The 16,981-nt window shown below is 45.3% G+C and overlaps 1 protein-coding gene across 4 annotated transcripts in view; it reads left to right on the forward strand.

Annotated features, from left to right (window-relative positions):
- The window catches only part of LOC125461330 (calcium-responsive transactivator-like), a 121,313-nt gene extending 113,288 nt beyond the window's left edge, over positions 1-8,025 (forward strand). For all 4 annotated transcript variants that reach the window (XM_048549976.2, XM_048549979.2, XM_048549975.2 and 1 more), the window contains one exon: positions 4,196-8,025. In XM_048549976.2, the coding sequence (XP_048405933.1) occupies positions 4,196-4,233 (38 nt within the window). In that variant the 3' untranslated portion in view covers positions 4,234-8,025. The remainder of the gene's footprint in view (positions 1-4,195) is intronic.
- The last annotated feature ends 8,956 nt before the right edge of the window (positions 8,026-16,981 follow it).

Here is a 16,981-nt window from a genome sequence, read left to right on the forward strand (position 1 = left end):
GAGCAAAAGAGTTGAATTCCTGAGGTGAAGTAAGAGTGAATGGTCTTGACAACAAAGTAGCACTTGATCGAGTGTGGCATCAAGATGCAATAGCAGAATTGGAATTGCTGGAAATCATTCTACAGGTTGGAGTCATTCCTAGCACAAAGGAAGATTGTTGTAGTTGCTGGAGGTCGATCATCTCAGTCTCAGGACATCTGTGTAGGAGTTCCACAGGGGAGTGTCCTAGTCCCAACCATTTTCAGCTGCTTCACCATTGACCTTCCCTCCATCACAAGGTCAGAAGTGGGGATGTTCACTGATGAATTGCACAATATTCAGCACCATTCATGACTCCTCACATACTGAAGCAGTCCATGCCCAAATGCAGCAAGAGAAGACTACACTAGGCTTGAGCTAATAAATGGCAAGTAATCTTTGCATCACACAAGTGCCACACTGTCTCCAACAAGAAAGAATCTGACCATTATCCCTTGATATTCAGTATTTGTTTTTTCTTTATTCATTCACAGAATTTGGGCTTCGCAGGCTAGGCAGCGGGTCAGGCAATGGCCCAGTGGTATTATCGCTGGACTGCTAATCCAGAGACCTAGACAACATTCTGAGGACCTAGGTTCAAATCCCGCCGTGGCAGATGGTGGAATTTGAATTCAATAAATATCTGGAATTGAGAATCTAATGATGACCGTGAATCCATTGTTGATTGTCGGGAAAAACTCATCTGGTTCACTAATGTCCTTTAGGGAAGGAAACAGCCATCCTTACCTGGTCTGGCCTATCTGTGACTCCGGACCCTCAGCAAGGTGGTTGACTCTTAACTGCCCTCTGGGCAGTTAGAGATGGGCAATAAATGCTGCATAGCCAGTGAAGCCCAAATCCCATGAATGAATGAAGAAAAAAAATTACCATCATTGAATCCCCACTATCAATATCTTGGGGTTACCATTGAGAAGAAATTGACCTGGGCCAGCTATGTGAATACTGTGGCTACAAGAGCAGGTCAAAGGCTGGGAATTCTGCAGCAAGGATCTCATCTTGATGTAGTTCCTCATCTACATCTCACAGCCGTAAATGTAATGGAATATTCACCACTTTCCTGGATGAGTGTAGCTCCAACAACACAGCAGAAGTCTGATACTACCTAGGAGACCCCATTTGATTGGCATCCAATACACCATCTCAATATTCAGCAGAACTTGGGTTTTGTGACTTCTTCCGGCATTTTCACCAGTGTATTCACTATCTATCAGGGTGAAAATCTTGGATTTAATTATCTTTTTGAAGTTGCCTTGTAAGCTATTCAGTTATTTCAAGCGACTAAAAAGAAGATTTGAATGATTCCAAAACCAACAGTGCGACCACCCTCACAGGGACTAGGGACTAGGGATGAGCAATAAAAGGCAGACCTTGCAGAATATTCAAAATCAGGGAATTACTCTACTGAGGGAAAAACACAGATAAAATATTTTACCTATCATCAAACATCTCAATATGTTTTACAGCCAATAAAATACTGTTTGTATTATCATTATCATTACAATGTAGGATATATGGGAGTTGATATGCACTGCAAATTTCCATTAATAGCAATATGATAATAATTGGCTGGCCAACAGAAGACAGCGTGTGGTAGTAGAAGGAAAATATTCTGCCTGGAAGTCAGTGGTGAGTGGGGTTCCACAGGGCTCTGTCCTTGGGCCTCTACTGTTTGTAATTTTTATTAATGACTTGGACGAGGGAATTGAAGGATGGGTCAGCAAGTTTGCAGACGACACAAAGGTCGGAGGTGTCGTTGACAGTGTAGAGGGCTGTTGTAGGCTGCAGCGGGACATTGACAGGATGCAGAGATGGGCTGAGAGGTGGCAGATGGAGTTCAACCTGGATAAATGCGAGGTGATGCATTTTGGAAGGTCGAATTTGAAAGCTGAGTACAGGATTAAGGATAGGATTCTTGGCAGCGTGGAGGAACAGAGGGATCTTGGTGTGCAGATACATAGATCCCTTAAAATGGCCACCCAAGTGGACAGGGTTGTTAAGAAAGCATATGGTGTTTTGGCTTTCATTAACAGGGGGATTGAGTTTAAGAGTCGTGAGATCTTGTTGCAGCTCTATAAAACTTTGGTTAGACCGCACTTGGAATACTGCGTCCAGTTCTGGGCGCCCTATTATAGGAAAGATGTGGATGCTTTGGAGAGGGTTCAGAGGAGGTTTACCAGGATGCTGCCTGGACTGGAGGGCTTATCTTATGAAGAGAGGTTGACTGAGCTCGGTCTCTTTTCATTGGAGAAAAGGAGGAGGAGAGGGGACCTAATTGAGGTATACAAGATAATGAGAGGCATAGATAGAGTCGATAGCCAGAGACTATTTCCCAGGGCAGAAATGGCTACCACGAGGGGTCATAGTTTTAAGCTGGTTGGTGGAAAGTATAGAGGGGATGTCAGAGGCAGGTTCTTTACGCAGAGAGTTGTGAGAGCATGGAATGCGTTGCCAGCAGCAGTTGTGGAAGCAAGGTCATTGGGGTCATTTAAGAGACTGCTGGACATGCATATGGTCACAGAAATTTGAGGGTGCATCCATGAGGATCAATGGTCGGCACAACATTGTGGGCTGAAGGGCCTGTTCTGTGCTGTACTGTTCTATGTTCTATGTTCTATGTTCTAACCAGATAATCTGGGCTTCTGTGATGTTGATTGAGGGATAATTCTTACAAGGGACACTTCCCCTGCTCTTAATCATTTACATCACTCAGGCAGTCAGATGGGGCCTCAGTTTAGTATCTCTCTAAGACAGTAGATCTGATAGTGTGGCACTCCCCCAGGAGTCTGCCTTGATTTTTGAGGGGCTTCATTTAAGAATCTTGTAATGTGAGACTGTAAAGCTAATATGTGTTATCTCATGCAGTGATAGTATTGGTAGTGTGAGGGAGCCTGATCACAGCCACACTAGCTCAGTTTCTCATCTAACAGCCACACATGTATAGTTTCCCATTGAATCATGAACAGAAACATTGATTTGAGTTTTTTAAAGAAGTTGTCTTTATCCTTTCTCCATTGATCTCATTGACCCAATTATCATATTTATCGTATTCAAGAGGGAGATTGTCATTGTTTGCCCAGATGGAATCTTCCCAGGCCTACTGAAGCAGCTTTGACAGTAGGACCAGAAGGAATAGTAGGGTTTTAGAATGGCCTGGTTTCAGACCAGTGGCCTGTGAGTCCCCAAGTCTGGCTGATCTTAGCAGATGCAGTATAAAAATGGCAAGGCACTCTGCCTTGACAGATAACTACATGGCACATTGAAATTGACAGTTTGGGGATGTCGCGACCATTTTCCCAGTTGTAATAGGACCTCAACTAAGGTCAAAGTGTGACAGCCACTTGGAGGTGATTTCCTGGGGTCCAACATGGGCTGGGAGCCACAAGCTTTCCCTTCTACAGTGACCTTGTAGTTGTGGCCCCCTGCTTAATTTTTATAGATGGTAATGCCTCCAGGGAATATCTCAAGATGCCCCCATCCTACAGCAGCAATGCTGACTTCAGGAAGGTGAGGCCTCTGTCCCTTCAAGTTTACAGTTCCTCTGAAAGGAACTAAAAAGGCCTACTGTCTCAGGAACAGGGTGACTATACTTAGTTAGATTATAGGCACCAAAGCAGTCAGTTAGGATACTGCCTGCTCAAAGGTCATGCCCTGCCAACAAGTGCAAGATTGGGACTCAGAAATAGTCCACACCCACATTAATTTGTAAAGAACTTATGATTCCGTCATCATGAGTGATTTGCAGATTATTTTTTTTATATTTCAGGGGTCTAAGCTGTACATTGAATAGGATTCATCTTAGCCGGGGCTGGGGGAGGGGTACAGGTTAGATGAAGTAAAGAGACTTTTGTTTATTCTGTTCACTTCTATTTTTATCTTCGTGCTGAGTGGAATTTGAGGTTGAGGTTTTACACCTTGAAGCAAAGCATTTGATAGATATTGTAGAAGTCTCCAGAAATGTGTGTATCTGATTTTTGTCAGAGTCTTGCTGATTTTTATGTTAAAGTGAGCAGTCAACCAAGTTGTGAAATATGCAGCAAAAAAAACGCTAAATGATAAATTCGACAGTTTCAAAAGTTTTTAACTTAAATTCTTTGTATCAGTTTTCTTTTCATCAGCTTAATTAATTCATTGATCTAGATGATTTTTTCTCTTGCAGGCACAGTACGGAAACTACCAGCAATAGGAAACAGCTGATTGCCATCTCTGAAGCAGTCATGTATACACAACATCCTTCATTGATTTTTACAGACTGAAATGAAGCATGGACTGTCATATTTCATTTTTGAGAGGTAGCTCAAAGCAGCTTCTGGATGTTGTAGAAATTTTCATTCTTTTCATGGTGAATAGTAACATTGCACTACCAATGACAAGCCAATGCGTATTAGTTTTAGACTTGGTGCTGTGAATATTGTACGTTTTAAACTGTTGCACTGTTGTACAATTGCATCTGTTTGTTAATAGGATTGCAACCTAATACTAGTGCACTTCCACCATGGAAACACAAGATGGTTGGTTTTATAAGTTTGTAGGTGCTCTCTAAAGCGGTGAATTGTCCTGTGGATTTAAGCACCTGTGTGTTTATACTAAACTTTGCACTATTTTTTTTCTTCCATATTAAATGCAGCAACCAAGTATTGGAAAAAGATCACTAAAAGATTCACTTGTGTTTTCAGTAAGTTCTAATAGGAATGCAACATGTAAAGTTGCACATTGAGGAAGTATACTGTCACCTTGATCCTAAAGCATAGATAAATTACATTCAAATGAGGAATTAATTGTCAGAGGTAGTTGCTGTGGTGCATTTCATTTCTATAAGGGAGGCAGTCAATTCTATGTCAATTCTTATTGCTTGTTCACAGATTGATATCCATAATTCCTCACCATTTTTCTGAACAAATGAAATGCTGCGTATGAATGACTATCACTTCAATCAGGTGAAAATGGTATAGAGGTCAATACTTTGAGAGTTATATGGCTTGATAATAATGGGGTCATCCAAAGGAAAGTATAAAGTGTTGAATAGTGGTACACTTTCACAGTTTTTTTTATTGTGCTCTTAATGAGAGTGACATGTATTTGAAATAATATTAATAATAGAAAAGCAATTCTTTTGTTCTAATTTGGTATCTGCAAAATGTTGCCTCAAAAATAATTTTAAAAATACAACCAGAAACAGTTGTGTCTAATAACTTTGTATTTATGAGTGCAATTGCTGCATAACTGAGTATTGAAAATATTATATGTCAATATGAACAGATAATATGAATGAACCCATAGTGACTTCTACGTTTAAGCCCTAAAACTAGTTCTCATGCTAACAGCCATTTTGCAGGAATTTTTCAGTAGAGAGGGAATCAATTTTGATATATTTTATGTTTTTGTGGCTTACCTTTGGTAGCAACTTGTCTTCATTCAGCACCTGTTCAAACTTAGTACAGGCCTAGGATGGCAGTATTTTGAGATTAGAAACAAAGCCTTGCTGCAGATGGCATGGTGGCCAAATGGTTACAAGACTGACTGTCTTCCATCAGAAGACCACCAGCTTGAATTCCAAGTTGAATGCCGTCTGTATGAGTTCTATCACTTGCTTGCAGGACTTTAGGCAAAATGGGCTGCGCTGCAGCTATTAATCAGCCCGCACTAAATTGAGCAAAGGACTACTTGTGCTTATAACAGAGAAGTGTTGGCAACAATTAGAAAGAAAACAGTAAACTGGACCATAGTATCTACCAACAATAGGGTTCAGGAAACCTCGTGTGTGGTGGAGGGGTGGGGATATATTGGGAACATTTGGGTACAGTTCCAGAAGTATTACAATAAATGTGTTACATTTACATTCATTATTGATTATCAATTTAACCAGAAAAGTGTGTTCATTGTTCTAAAAATTATCTGAGAAAATGATTCTAAAACACACAGTCCAAAGTCAACCATTTTGTGTAAATATTAAAAACATTCCAGAGTGCACCAGCTTGTCCAATGTGGGAATGTAAGGACACGTAATTTATTAAGCACTGATGATTATACCGTTTGCTGTAAGATTTGTATTTGTGTACAATCACGTGAATATTTTGCAGTTCATTTGCCAATTTTTTTTTGGTCGTGCTGTTAAACAGCCACGTAGCTAAAATACAGATTGTACTGTGACAATCATCTGCTTGTTTTCAAGAAACAAAAAACTTGAGATTTTAGTATATTGATTTTTTTTATGAAACTTGTTGTAATGTTATATGTTAAGTCTTTAACTTCTCATCATTATCTAAAAACACTAAATGTTGAGTAAATTTGTGTGCATCTCTATTAATGGAGGCAACTGCTGTTTGAATTTAGTGACCAAAAGAAGTTGAAGTTGTTGTAAGTACAAGTGAGTTGAATTGTCTTGCCTGTACTAGACTTTGTATGTTGCTACTTAAAGTTGTTACATTCTAATTTTAAAAGGAATCTAATAAATCATTCAGTTAATTATATTTTTTAACGTGCTATTCACATGCAAATATCCATCAAATAGGATTGTTTGTACTGTCCTTTGCAAAACAAGACTAATAACATCTCAAAATTATGAAGTGATTATTGGTTAGCTTTCTATAAGGAGGGGAGGCTTGAAAAAGTCTGCAGGTAGCCGGGAATTGGAGTGGCTAATCATTACTTTTAATCATAGTTTTAGTTGATGCCAGTTGATGTTCTGAATACATGCTTTGGTTTAAGGATTTCTATTTCACGTGTAGCAGACTAGATATTCCACGCTACAGCAGTAAACATTCAGAATATTTACTCAATGCTCTAAAAAGAACTAATTCTGAAATATCGGGAATTTATACGTTCTCAACTGACTTGTGCTGCGAAATCCATTTGGTTTTGTTGAGTGATGCTCATGGTTCCAAAATGGCACATTCTGAAATTGAATTCTACTACTTGAGCAATTTGACCAGTGCCACAAAAAGTATGCACAAAACTTTTGCTGGTTTGTCATTTTAACAATGTGACTGCTTCATTAATGTTCTTCATTCAAGAGAAGCTGCTACTCCGACCTGTGGCAGTTCCATATGATTGACTCACAAAACCTCAGAACAATTGGGTTGAGCAATAAACGCTGCTTTTCCAAAGTTACCCTCTTCCAGAGACTAAATAAAAGCATAATAAACAAGGTCAAGCATTCTAAACTGTGGATATTTGTTTAATCTCCACCTAAATGTGAAAAAAGTCAACATTTTATGAAAGTTACAATTATTTTCTTAAACAAATGATGCCTTGAGAAATCTAATGGTCTCTCTTTTGTTTTGTTGAATAGCAGATTGCAACATGCCTTGGGTGGTTATTCACTTGTCATTGCACAATAGATCTCTGTAATCACTTATTTCCTGACAGAAAGTATTTGAAAACTTCAGTTTATTGTCTATCTTCGAAGTATAATTGCACAAATCTTGTGGCACAGTGAGTTCATTCTGATCGATTCTAAGTAGAATCTATGGCTGCCGTGTTCTTCTGTCTAATAAAAATTCACCTCCACAACTCGTTGTTTACAATTCAGATTATTAAACCCCAGAGTCATTCTTATTGCTCCTCTTTCTTCATTTTAAAGACATAGTACTGTATACTGCACACACGTTTCATATATGGCCTTGCCTATGATCTGTATAAAGTTGGAGTTCCTTGTTTTAAGATATATATGTGTGCACCTCAGTACTTGATTAGCCTTGAATATGAAAGTAAACAAAAAATGTTGGCTAAATAATCTCTGCTGTATAAGGTTATTCTTCACTTTTAATTTGGCGTAGATGAGGTCTGTGTATTTATATAGCATGTGTGCAAGCTGCCTTCCGTAAAGAAATTATGGCTACCACGATAAAAACAAATACTATACCTTAACAGTATAAAGTTGTTGTAAAATGTCAATGTATAAAATACTGTCACACCTTGATCATGCCAAAAACATTTGTTTGTAGTAATGTAGATTTGAGTTTGCAATAAAATTATTTAGAAAATTTATATTTGTATATTCCATTGGGTTTGGGGTTATCACATCTATATTTGAACTGCACAAACTGTTTGTTTTTTAAAATTAGCTTTTGGAAAGCCATGGTCTTAGGTCTTTGGCATCTAGACTATAGAAGAATTACTGCCAGCTTGACTGATTGATAAATTAGAGGTGTGTCAACAACAAATGCCATGATTAACATGCAAATTGGCCAGCAAGTTTGGGAATTGGGCGATACATTTTGAGGTAAGAAACTGAAAAGGTTGTGGTGGATTTTTCTAAATTAATTCATAGGAAGTGAACATTTGGTCAACATTTGTCACTCATTTCTAATTACCCTCGAGAAGCTGGTGACAAGCATCCTTGACCAGCTGTACTCCATCTGCTATAAGTACACCTAAGCCATTCTACTGTTTTCCACAAAAGAATGACATCTTACCCTCACTGTTGCTGTTATTTTTAAGAACTTAGTGAATTGGTATGCTCACTTGACTGAACTAATAAAAACAATTATAGAATTACACAGGATAGAAACAGACCCTTCGGTCCAACTCCTCCATGCTGACCAGGTATCCTAATCTGAACCACTTCCATTTGCCTGATTTTGGTCACATTCTTCTAAACTCTTCCTACTTATGTACCTGTACAACTATCTTTTAAATATTATAATTGTACCTGACTCTATCACTTCCTTTGGCAGCTCTTTCCATACATGCACCACCGTCTATTTAAAAAAGTTGATCCTCAAGGCCCTTTTAAACCTTTCCCTTCTTACTTTAGACTATGCATTCTAGTTTTGATATCCACTATTCTTGGAAGAAGATCTTGGCTATTTAACTTATCTGTGCTCCTACTGGCTTTATAAACCTCTATAAGGTCACCCTTCAGCCTCTGACACCCCATGGAAAAAATGTCCCAGCCTCCCATTATTGAGAGTATCTTTAATTCAACTCCTTATTCCATATTTTAAACCACTTAAATTTTTCCAAATTCACATTGAATAATGAATAAGATAATAATAAACATAAATAAGGTAATAAATTCACCTTGATATTTAGAACCTTCAATGTAAAGAACAGTCATTAGACCTGAAACACTAACATTGCTTTCTCTGCACAGACGCTGCCAGACCAGCTAAGTTTTTGCAACAATTTCTGTATTTGTTTCAGATTTTCTGATTTAAATTTCTTTCGTTCTTCCTGATTTGATCTAATTCACCCCTTCTTTGTTGTTTCTCAATTTATTTTTATGCTTAACTCTTATTGTAAGGAATACATTGTTAGTCCAATCATTCAGTCAGGTCTGTAAGCCATATTGTCCTCATCATGCTGGTATGAGTTGACAGAAACATTCCCAAACTGAAGGGAGCAGACAGAGATCTAACTGGCCATACTATGAGATAACCCACTGCAGCAAGAACCCATTGTTTTGAAACTCCCATTTATGTCAGTGCTGTTTCCTAAATATATGACCGTCTAATGAATTGCTAATTGCTTTATTTAAAATGAATACAGCATTTTACTTTAATTTGGAATTTTGTGAAATTGGGCAGCAGACTTCTGCTTCAGGGTTCTCCAATGTAGGTGAGTGAAAGGGTAGCTCTTATAACTGGAGCAACTGCTCACATCCTTGTCAATGTGATCAGCAGTTACCACGTTTCTCTGATGCACTGTGCCTGTAACTATCAGAAGCACTGCCTGTTAATGTGGGGTCAGAAGGCACCACACCCCTTTCTCTGGGGTGTGACCATTATTAATACCCTCCCTTCCCCCCCACCCAATCCTCAGGTGTGGCCACCAACACACCCAGGACATATCCCTGTGACCACAACTGTTAGTCTCCTGGGATTTGAGAGTGTAGCCATTATCATCCCATGTCATTTCATTGGAGGTGAGGTCACCAGACATCACACCTCTCTCCATGGAAGGGGCATGGCCAATATCTTCCCCCTTCCTCCTGTCCTTGTGGACGTGGTCATCTGACACCTCCACCCCCTGGGGGAAGCAGTTATCACTATCCCTGTCCCATGCCCTTTGGTGGTGTGGCCATCAAGACATCCTACCCCTATCCCTGTGGTCATGAAAAATGCATTAAGAGCAAGAGGGTAACTAGAGAGAGATCAGGGCCTCTTAAAGATCAAAGAAGTGGTCTTTGTGTTCAACCCCAGGAGATGGGAGAGATACTAAGTGAATATTTTGCGTCAGTTTTTACTTTGGAGAAAGAAATGGAGTCTAGAGAATACGAAGAAATGAACTCTGAAATTTTAAAAACAGTTCACAATACAGAAGAGGAAGTTTGGGAGATCTTAGAGATTATAAAGGTGGATAACTCTCTGGGACCTGATCTACTGTATCCCGGAACATGTCGTAAGTAAGGGAGAAATTGTGAGACCCATTGCTGAAATATTTGCATCATCTATAACTACGGGTGTCTGATGACTGGAGGGTAGCTGATGTTGTACCTTTGTTTAAGAAAGGTTGTAAAATCAAATTGAGAAACTATTGACCTGTGAGTTTGACTTCAGTTGTGGGTAAATTGCTGGAGGTGATCATAAAAGATAGGATTTATAAACATATAGAGAGGCAAAAATTGATTGGGATAGTCAGCATAGTTTTGTGCAAGGCAGATTGTACCTCGCAAACTTGACAGAGGTTTATTGAGGAAATTACCAAGAAAATCGATGATGGCAGAGCAGTGGGTGTTGTTTATTTGGATTTCAATAAAGCCTTTGCATGGTAGACTAGTTAGTAAAGTTAGGTCACATGGCATTCTATGGGAGCTTGCCAGTTGGATACATAATTGGCTTAATAGCAGGAGACAGAGAGTAATGGTGGAGGGTTGCCCCTTGGACTGGAGGCCTGTGACCAGCAGTGTTCCACTGGTATTGGATCTGGGCCCTTTGTTATTTGTCATTTATATAAATGATTTGGATGAGAATATAGAAGGCATGGTTAGTAAGTTTGCGCATGACACCAAAATTGGTAACATTGTAGACAGTGAAGAAGGTTTTCTGAGATTACAGTGGGATCTTGATCAAATGAGTCAATGGACTGAGAAATGACAGGTGGAGTTCAATATGGATAAATGCATTTGGGTACAAAAGACAAGGGTAGGGCTTATACAATTAATTTTAGGTTCTGGATGTGAGTTTGCTCGCGGAGCTGGAAGGTTAGTTTTCAGACGTTTCATCACCATTCTAGGTAACATCATCAGTGAGCCTCTGACGAAGCGCTGGTGTTATGTCCCGCTTTCTATTTACCTGGTTAGGTTTCCTTGGGTTGACTGTGTTGGAACCAATCTACCATCCCCTGAGAAAAAGAACAGGAAATGACATCACCAACGCAGGAAATGGCATCACCAACCCAAGAAAACCTAAACAGGTAAATAGAAAGCGGGACATAACACCAGCGCTTCGTCGGAGGCTCACTGATGATGTTAGCTAGAATGGTGACAAAACATCTGGGAACAAACCTTCAAGCTCAGTGAACCAGCTTACATCCTGAACAAAATAAAGACCCACTCTCTTGTGGACCAAGAGGAGGAGAGTGCTGTGTTGGAGGTGAAAGGAAGACGTCGGGTTGGCTGTGCACCCTTGCAACCAGTGGATCTTAATGCTGGCTTCGGCCTAACGCTGGTTCAGTGGAGCAGCCAACCTGCAACGGTGGCTGCGGCAAGTGCTCATACCCCAGGTCAGGGGGTCTGGAACACCATCCATGTTTCCGTAAAGAAGGTGGATGAAGGTGCACCTGTGGACCGCACCTTCTTCGTGAAGAGGGTCCTGTTGGACTGTTGCGTGTTCGCTGCTGCGGACATTTACTGCCTGCAGGATTTCCCCGGAGGAGGTTTTTACGATGTGACCTTCAGGAGTGCCAGGCTTTGCAAGCGCTTCCTGGAGGTTTTCAAGGAGAAAGGAGGTGAAGGCCCCCTCTCTGTATTGACCGTTGTCCCGCTGTTTATGATGCCAGCACAGAGGAGCCGTATGGTGACTGTACACATGTACAACCCGCATGTGCCAGCAGTTGATGTCCTGACCTTCCTTGGAAGGTACGTGAAGGTGGAGGGGACCTAACTGACATCATGTACCCCTTTGGCATCTCGACCAGAAGAGGCAGGTCAAGGTGATGCTGAGGATGGGCATGGACGGGAATGTCGTACACCCACTGTCCAGCTTCGTGATCGGCGGGAGCAAGGGCTACCTGACCTATGCAGGGCAACCTAAAGTCTGCCATGCCTGTGGTAGGTCAGGCCACGTGGCGGCCGACTGCAAAGCCACCATCTGCAGGAACTGCAGGGAGGAGGGACACCTTGCAAAGGATTGCCCACAAGAGAAAAGCTGCAATCTTTGCGGGGAAGCGGGCCACCTCTATAGGGCATGCCCGCAGCGGGGGACCACCTACGCCCAGGTCGCCGGCAGGGGCACTGCGGGGCCAGCCCCCCCCGGAGGAGAGGAAGGCACCAGGGCCCAGCAAGGACCCCACTAATGTGCAGGAGGGCCAGGTCGTGCAGGAGGGCCCAGCCCCGCAGGAAGGGCCGGAGGCCAGCAAAGTGCCCCTGCAGGCTCCGCTCCCCCCCGACAACCCGGAGTCGATGGAGGCAGCGACAGGCGACCCAGGGGAGTGGACGACGGTCCGGAAAGCGAGGAGGAAGGTGCGTCGGCGGGCCCAGGAACCGCAACCATCAGGCGGGAAGAGGCAGCTACAGGGGGGCTATAAGAGCTCCTCTGACGAGTGGGATTCGGAGAGGGCCCGCCCAAAGCAGAAGCTAAAGATCTCAAGGGAGAAGGAAAGCAGCACCACGCTTCCAGGTGACGGGAGGCGTCCTGAGGCTCCCTCCGACACATGCCGCTGGGGCACTGGAGGGCCCCCCGGAACTTCCAGGCGGGAAGGAGGAAACAGCGCATCCCCAGCCTGACCCAGAGCCGGACTCTCCTGCCTCCGTACCCCCGACGGGGGGATGCCACCCGGAAGGCAGCACGGACGGTTTCCTCAGCCCGGAGAGCGTCCAGCAGTTAGCCCAGGCAATGGGCATGAAGGGACTGATGGAGGGGCTGGACCTTGGATTTGGGGAGGGTACTGCGGTCACTGCCCACAATGGGGGTATGAGTTGCGAGCATTAATGTGCGCAGTGTCAAGTCCACCGCAAGATGTGTGTCCACGTTGGCCTACCTGACCACCATCAAGTAGGACCTCCTGTTTCTGCAGGAGTGCGGGATACCGCACCTTGGCAGGTACGGGAAGTGGTCCAGCGCCTGGACCTGTGGGCCTTCGATCTGGTCGGGGGGTAACGACTGTCGCTCCTCGGGCCTGGCTGTTCTGCTGCGGGGGCACAACTTCACCATCTCTCAAGTTCAGGAGGTGGTGGGGGGCGCCTCCTAGTGGCTGACATCACCTACAGGAATGCTCCCCTGAGGCTGATCAACGTGTACGCCCCAGCGGTATGGAGTGAGCGGTTGGCCATCCTGCAGCAGCTTCCACCCCTGCTGGCTACGTCCAGGCCGGTCATCCTAGGCGGAGACTTCAACTGCATCATCGATGCAGGTGGAAGATCTGGCATGGGGACAGCGGGTGGGGGGAGTCAACTGGACGTCACGTCCAGATTCCTGATGGGCACGGTGAAGGACGCCAAGCTGCTCAACGTCTTCAGCACCCCTGCAGACGGACCGCAGCGGAGGTACATCTGGTCGCGGCCAGACGGGTCTATTCGCTCAAGGATAGGCTTCCTGTTTGTGTCACGGGCGTTCTCGGTCAGGTCCACCGGCGTCGAGCCGGTGCTCTTCTCTGACCACTGCCTCCTGCTGGCCAACTGTCACTTACAGGACGACCAGCCGGCCGGCAAGGGGACGTGGAAGCTCAACACGACTCTGTAGACCCCAGAGAACGTCAAGGAGCCTAAGAGGGAGTACGCCGGTTGGAGAACCGTGAAACCCCTCTTTGAGTCTCCGGGTGACTGGTGGGAGACGGTGAAGGAGAACATCAAGAAATCTTTGCCCTCAAGGGTGTTCGGAAGGCGAGAGAGAGGCGGGGAAAGCTGTCGCGACTCCAGAAAAGGATGCAGAACCTGCTCCTTCTGCATTTGATGCGGGTCGATGTCACGGAGGACCTCCGTGAGGTGAGGGGCCAGCAAGCCTCGCTCTTTGCCGCGGAGGCCTCCAGGATAATCTTCCGGTCCAGGGTCCGCTCCGTGGAGCAGGACGAGACATGCTCGCGTTTCTTTTTTCAGAAGGTGCACAGAGAGCGCTCTGTGCTTAGCCGGCTGAAGGAGGATGACGGCTCGGTGACGTCGTCTCGGCCCGACATTTTGAGGATCAGCAGATCCTTTTATGCCGGACTGTACGACACGAAGCCCACGGACAGCACGGCCTCCGAGTCGTTCCTGTCATCTATCACGGAGGTCTTAGACGACGGCACGAGGGAGTGGCTGGACTGGCCGATATCCCTGGATGAGCTGACCACAGCCCTCAAATCCTTGGAGAGGAATAGGACTCCCCGGAGCGACGGCTTACCGGTCGAGCTGTATTCCACTCTATGGGACCTGGTCGGCCAGGACCTGCTGGAGGTGTACGATAGTGCGCTTCGGGCAGGGGAAATGTGCAAGTCCATGAGGAAGGGCATCGTCACCCTCATTTACAAGAGGAGGAGGAAGGGGGAGAGGGAAGAAATTAAGAATCGGCGTCCCATTTCACTATTGAACGTAGACTACAAAATCCTGGCCAAGGTCATAGCCAACCGGGTCAGGTCTGTCCTGGAGTCGGTGATTCACCCTGACCAAACCTGTGCTGTGCCGGGCAGGAAGATCGCTGAGAGCCTCGCGCTCATCTGGGATATGATCGCCTACGTACAGGACAGGCGAGTGGACACCTGCCTCGTCAGCCTGGACCAGGAGAAGGCCTTCAACAGGGTCTCTCATGCTTACATGATGGACGTCCTCTCCAAATTGGGGTTCGGGGAGGGCATCCACAATTGGATCCGGCTGCTCTACACCAACATCGTTAGCGCAGTCTCGATCAACGGGTGGGAATCGGACAGTTTTCCTGTCAGATCTGGAGTCAGGCAGGGCTGCCCGCTCTCTCCTGCCTTGTTCGTGTGCTGTGTGGAGCCCTTCGCCGCATCCATCAGGAAGGACGTGAACCTGAAGGGCGTGACTATCCCGGGCAGCGGAGGCCTGCAAGTCAAGACCTCCCTGTACATGGACGATGTCGCGGTCTTCTGCACCGATCGTCGGTCGGTGAGTAGGCTGTTGGACATTTGCGACCAGTTTGAACTGGCTTCGGGTGCCAAAGTCAATAGGGGTAAGAGCGAGGCCACGTTCTTCGGGAACTGGGACGACCGCTCCTTCATCCCCTTCACCATCAGTACAGACTACCTGAAGGTGCTGGGTGTTTGGTTTGGTGGAGCTGGGGTGTGCACTAAGACTTGGGAGGAGCGTATCACCAAACTGAGGCAGAAGCTGGGCAGGTGGACGCTCCGGTCCCTCTCCATCGCGGGTAAGAACCTGGTTGTCAGGTGCGAGGGGCTTTCGGTACTGTTGTACGTGGCACAGGCTTGGCCTATCCCCCCGGATCTGCGCCGCTGCGGTCTCCCGGGCTATCTTCCACTTCATTTGGGGGTCGAGAATGGACCGGATCCGCAGGGACACCATGTACAAAGACCTGGAAAATGGGGGAAAGGGCGTACCGAACGCCACCCTCGCCCTGACAGCTACCTTTGTGTGCGGCTGCATCAAGCTGTGCGTAGATCCTCAGTACGCAAACACCAAGTGTCACTACTTACTGAGGCTCTACCTGTCCCCGGTGTTGTGAAGGATGGGCCTGGCCTCGTTGCCGCGGAACGTTCCGAGTAGTTGGACCGTCCCGTACCATCTGTCCTTCGTGGAGAAATTTTTGAAGGGAATCACCTTTGACCACAAGGCCGTCAGGCAGTGGTCAGCGCGTAGTATCCTCGAGACCCTTCGGGAAAAGGAGAGGGTGGATCCCCTCGTGTGGTTCCCCACGTAGACTGCCAAAGTTTGGCAGAATGCCTCATCGCCAGAACTTTCAAAACAAGCACAAGGACATTTGCTTGGCTGGTGGTGAGAGGGGCTCTGCCAGTGAGATCCATTATGCATGCCCGGAATCTCTGCGCCACCGCATGCTGCCCTCGAGGTGGCTGCGGGGAGGACGAGACTGTCAATCACCTCCTTCTGGAGTGTGCCTATGCGCAGGAGGTCTGGAGGGGGATGCAGTGGTATTTGTCGAGGTTCGTCCCGAGCAGCTCCGTGATGCGGGACTCCGTGCTCTACGGGCTGTTTCCCGGGACGCACACCGAGACCAACATCAATTGCGCCTGGAGGACCATCAATGCGGTGAAAGACGCTCTTTGGTCTGCCCACAACTTGCTGGTCTGCCAGCTGAAAGAACTGACCCCGACCGAGTGTTGCAGACTGGCGCACTCCAAGATCCAGGACTACGTGCTCAGGGACGCGCTAGAGCTTGGGGCAGCCGCCGCCAAGGCGCGGTGGGGAAATACCACCGTATGAAACCCCTTGTCCAGAATTGAAAAAAGGGCACTATCTGATAACTGGGCCCAGCTGGCGCCTTCCCCAACTGGTCAGGGATCCAACTGGGACTGTGCAGGGTGACGACTGCCGGGGTATTTTCTTTGTTATGTTTTTTTTCTCCTTTGTTTGTTTGTTTTTTCCTTTAGTTGGTGTATGTACCCCCTGGGTAACCTGGAGCGGCTTGCATGACTGAGTAGGTGTATAAATATGTTTTATTTTTTGTACATCTTATGAATAAAGTATATTTTTTCAAATTAAAAAAAAGGTGACGAAACGTCTGAAAACTAACCTTCCAGTTCAGCGAGCAAACTTACATCCAGAACCTCAACCTGAGCTACAAACCTTCTCAAAACTTGCTAATTAATTTTAGGGCCTTGATTAGTCTCGTGGAACAGAGGGAACTTGGGGTGCAGGTATATAATACTTTGAAGT

The sequence above is a fragment of the Stegostoma tigrinum genome, chromosome 19 (assembly GCF_030684315.1).
Source record: "Stegostoma tigrinum isolate sSteTig4 chromosome 19, sSteTig4.hap1, whole genome shotgun sequence".
Classification (NCBI taxonomy): domain Eukaryota; kingdom Metazoa; phylum Chordata; class Chondrichthyes; order Orectolobiformes; family Stegostomatidae; genus Stegostoma; species Stegostoma tigrinum.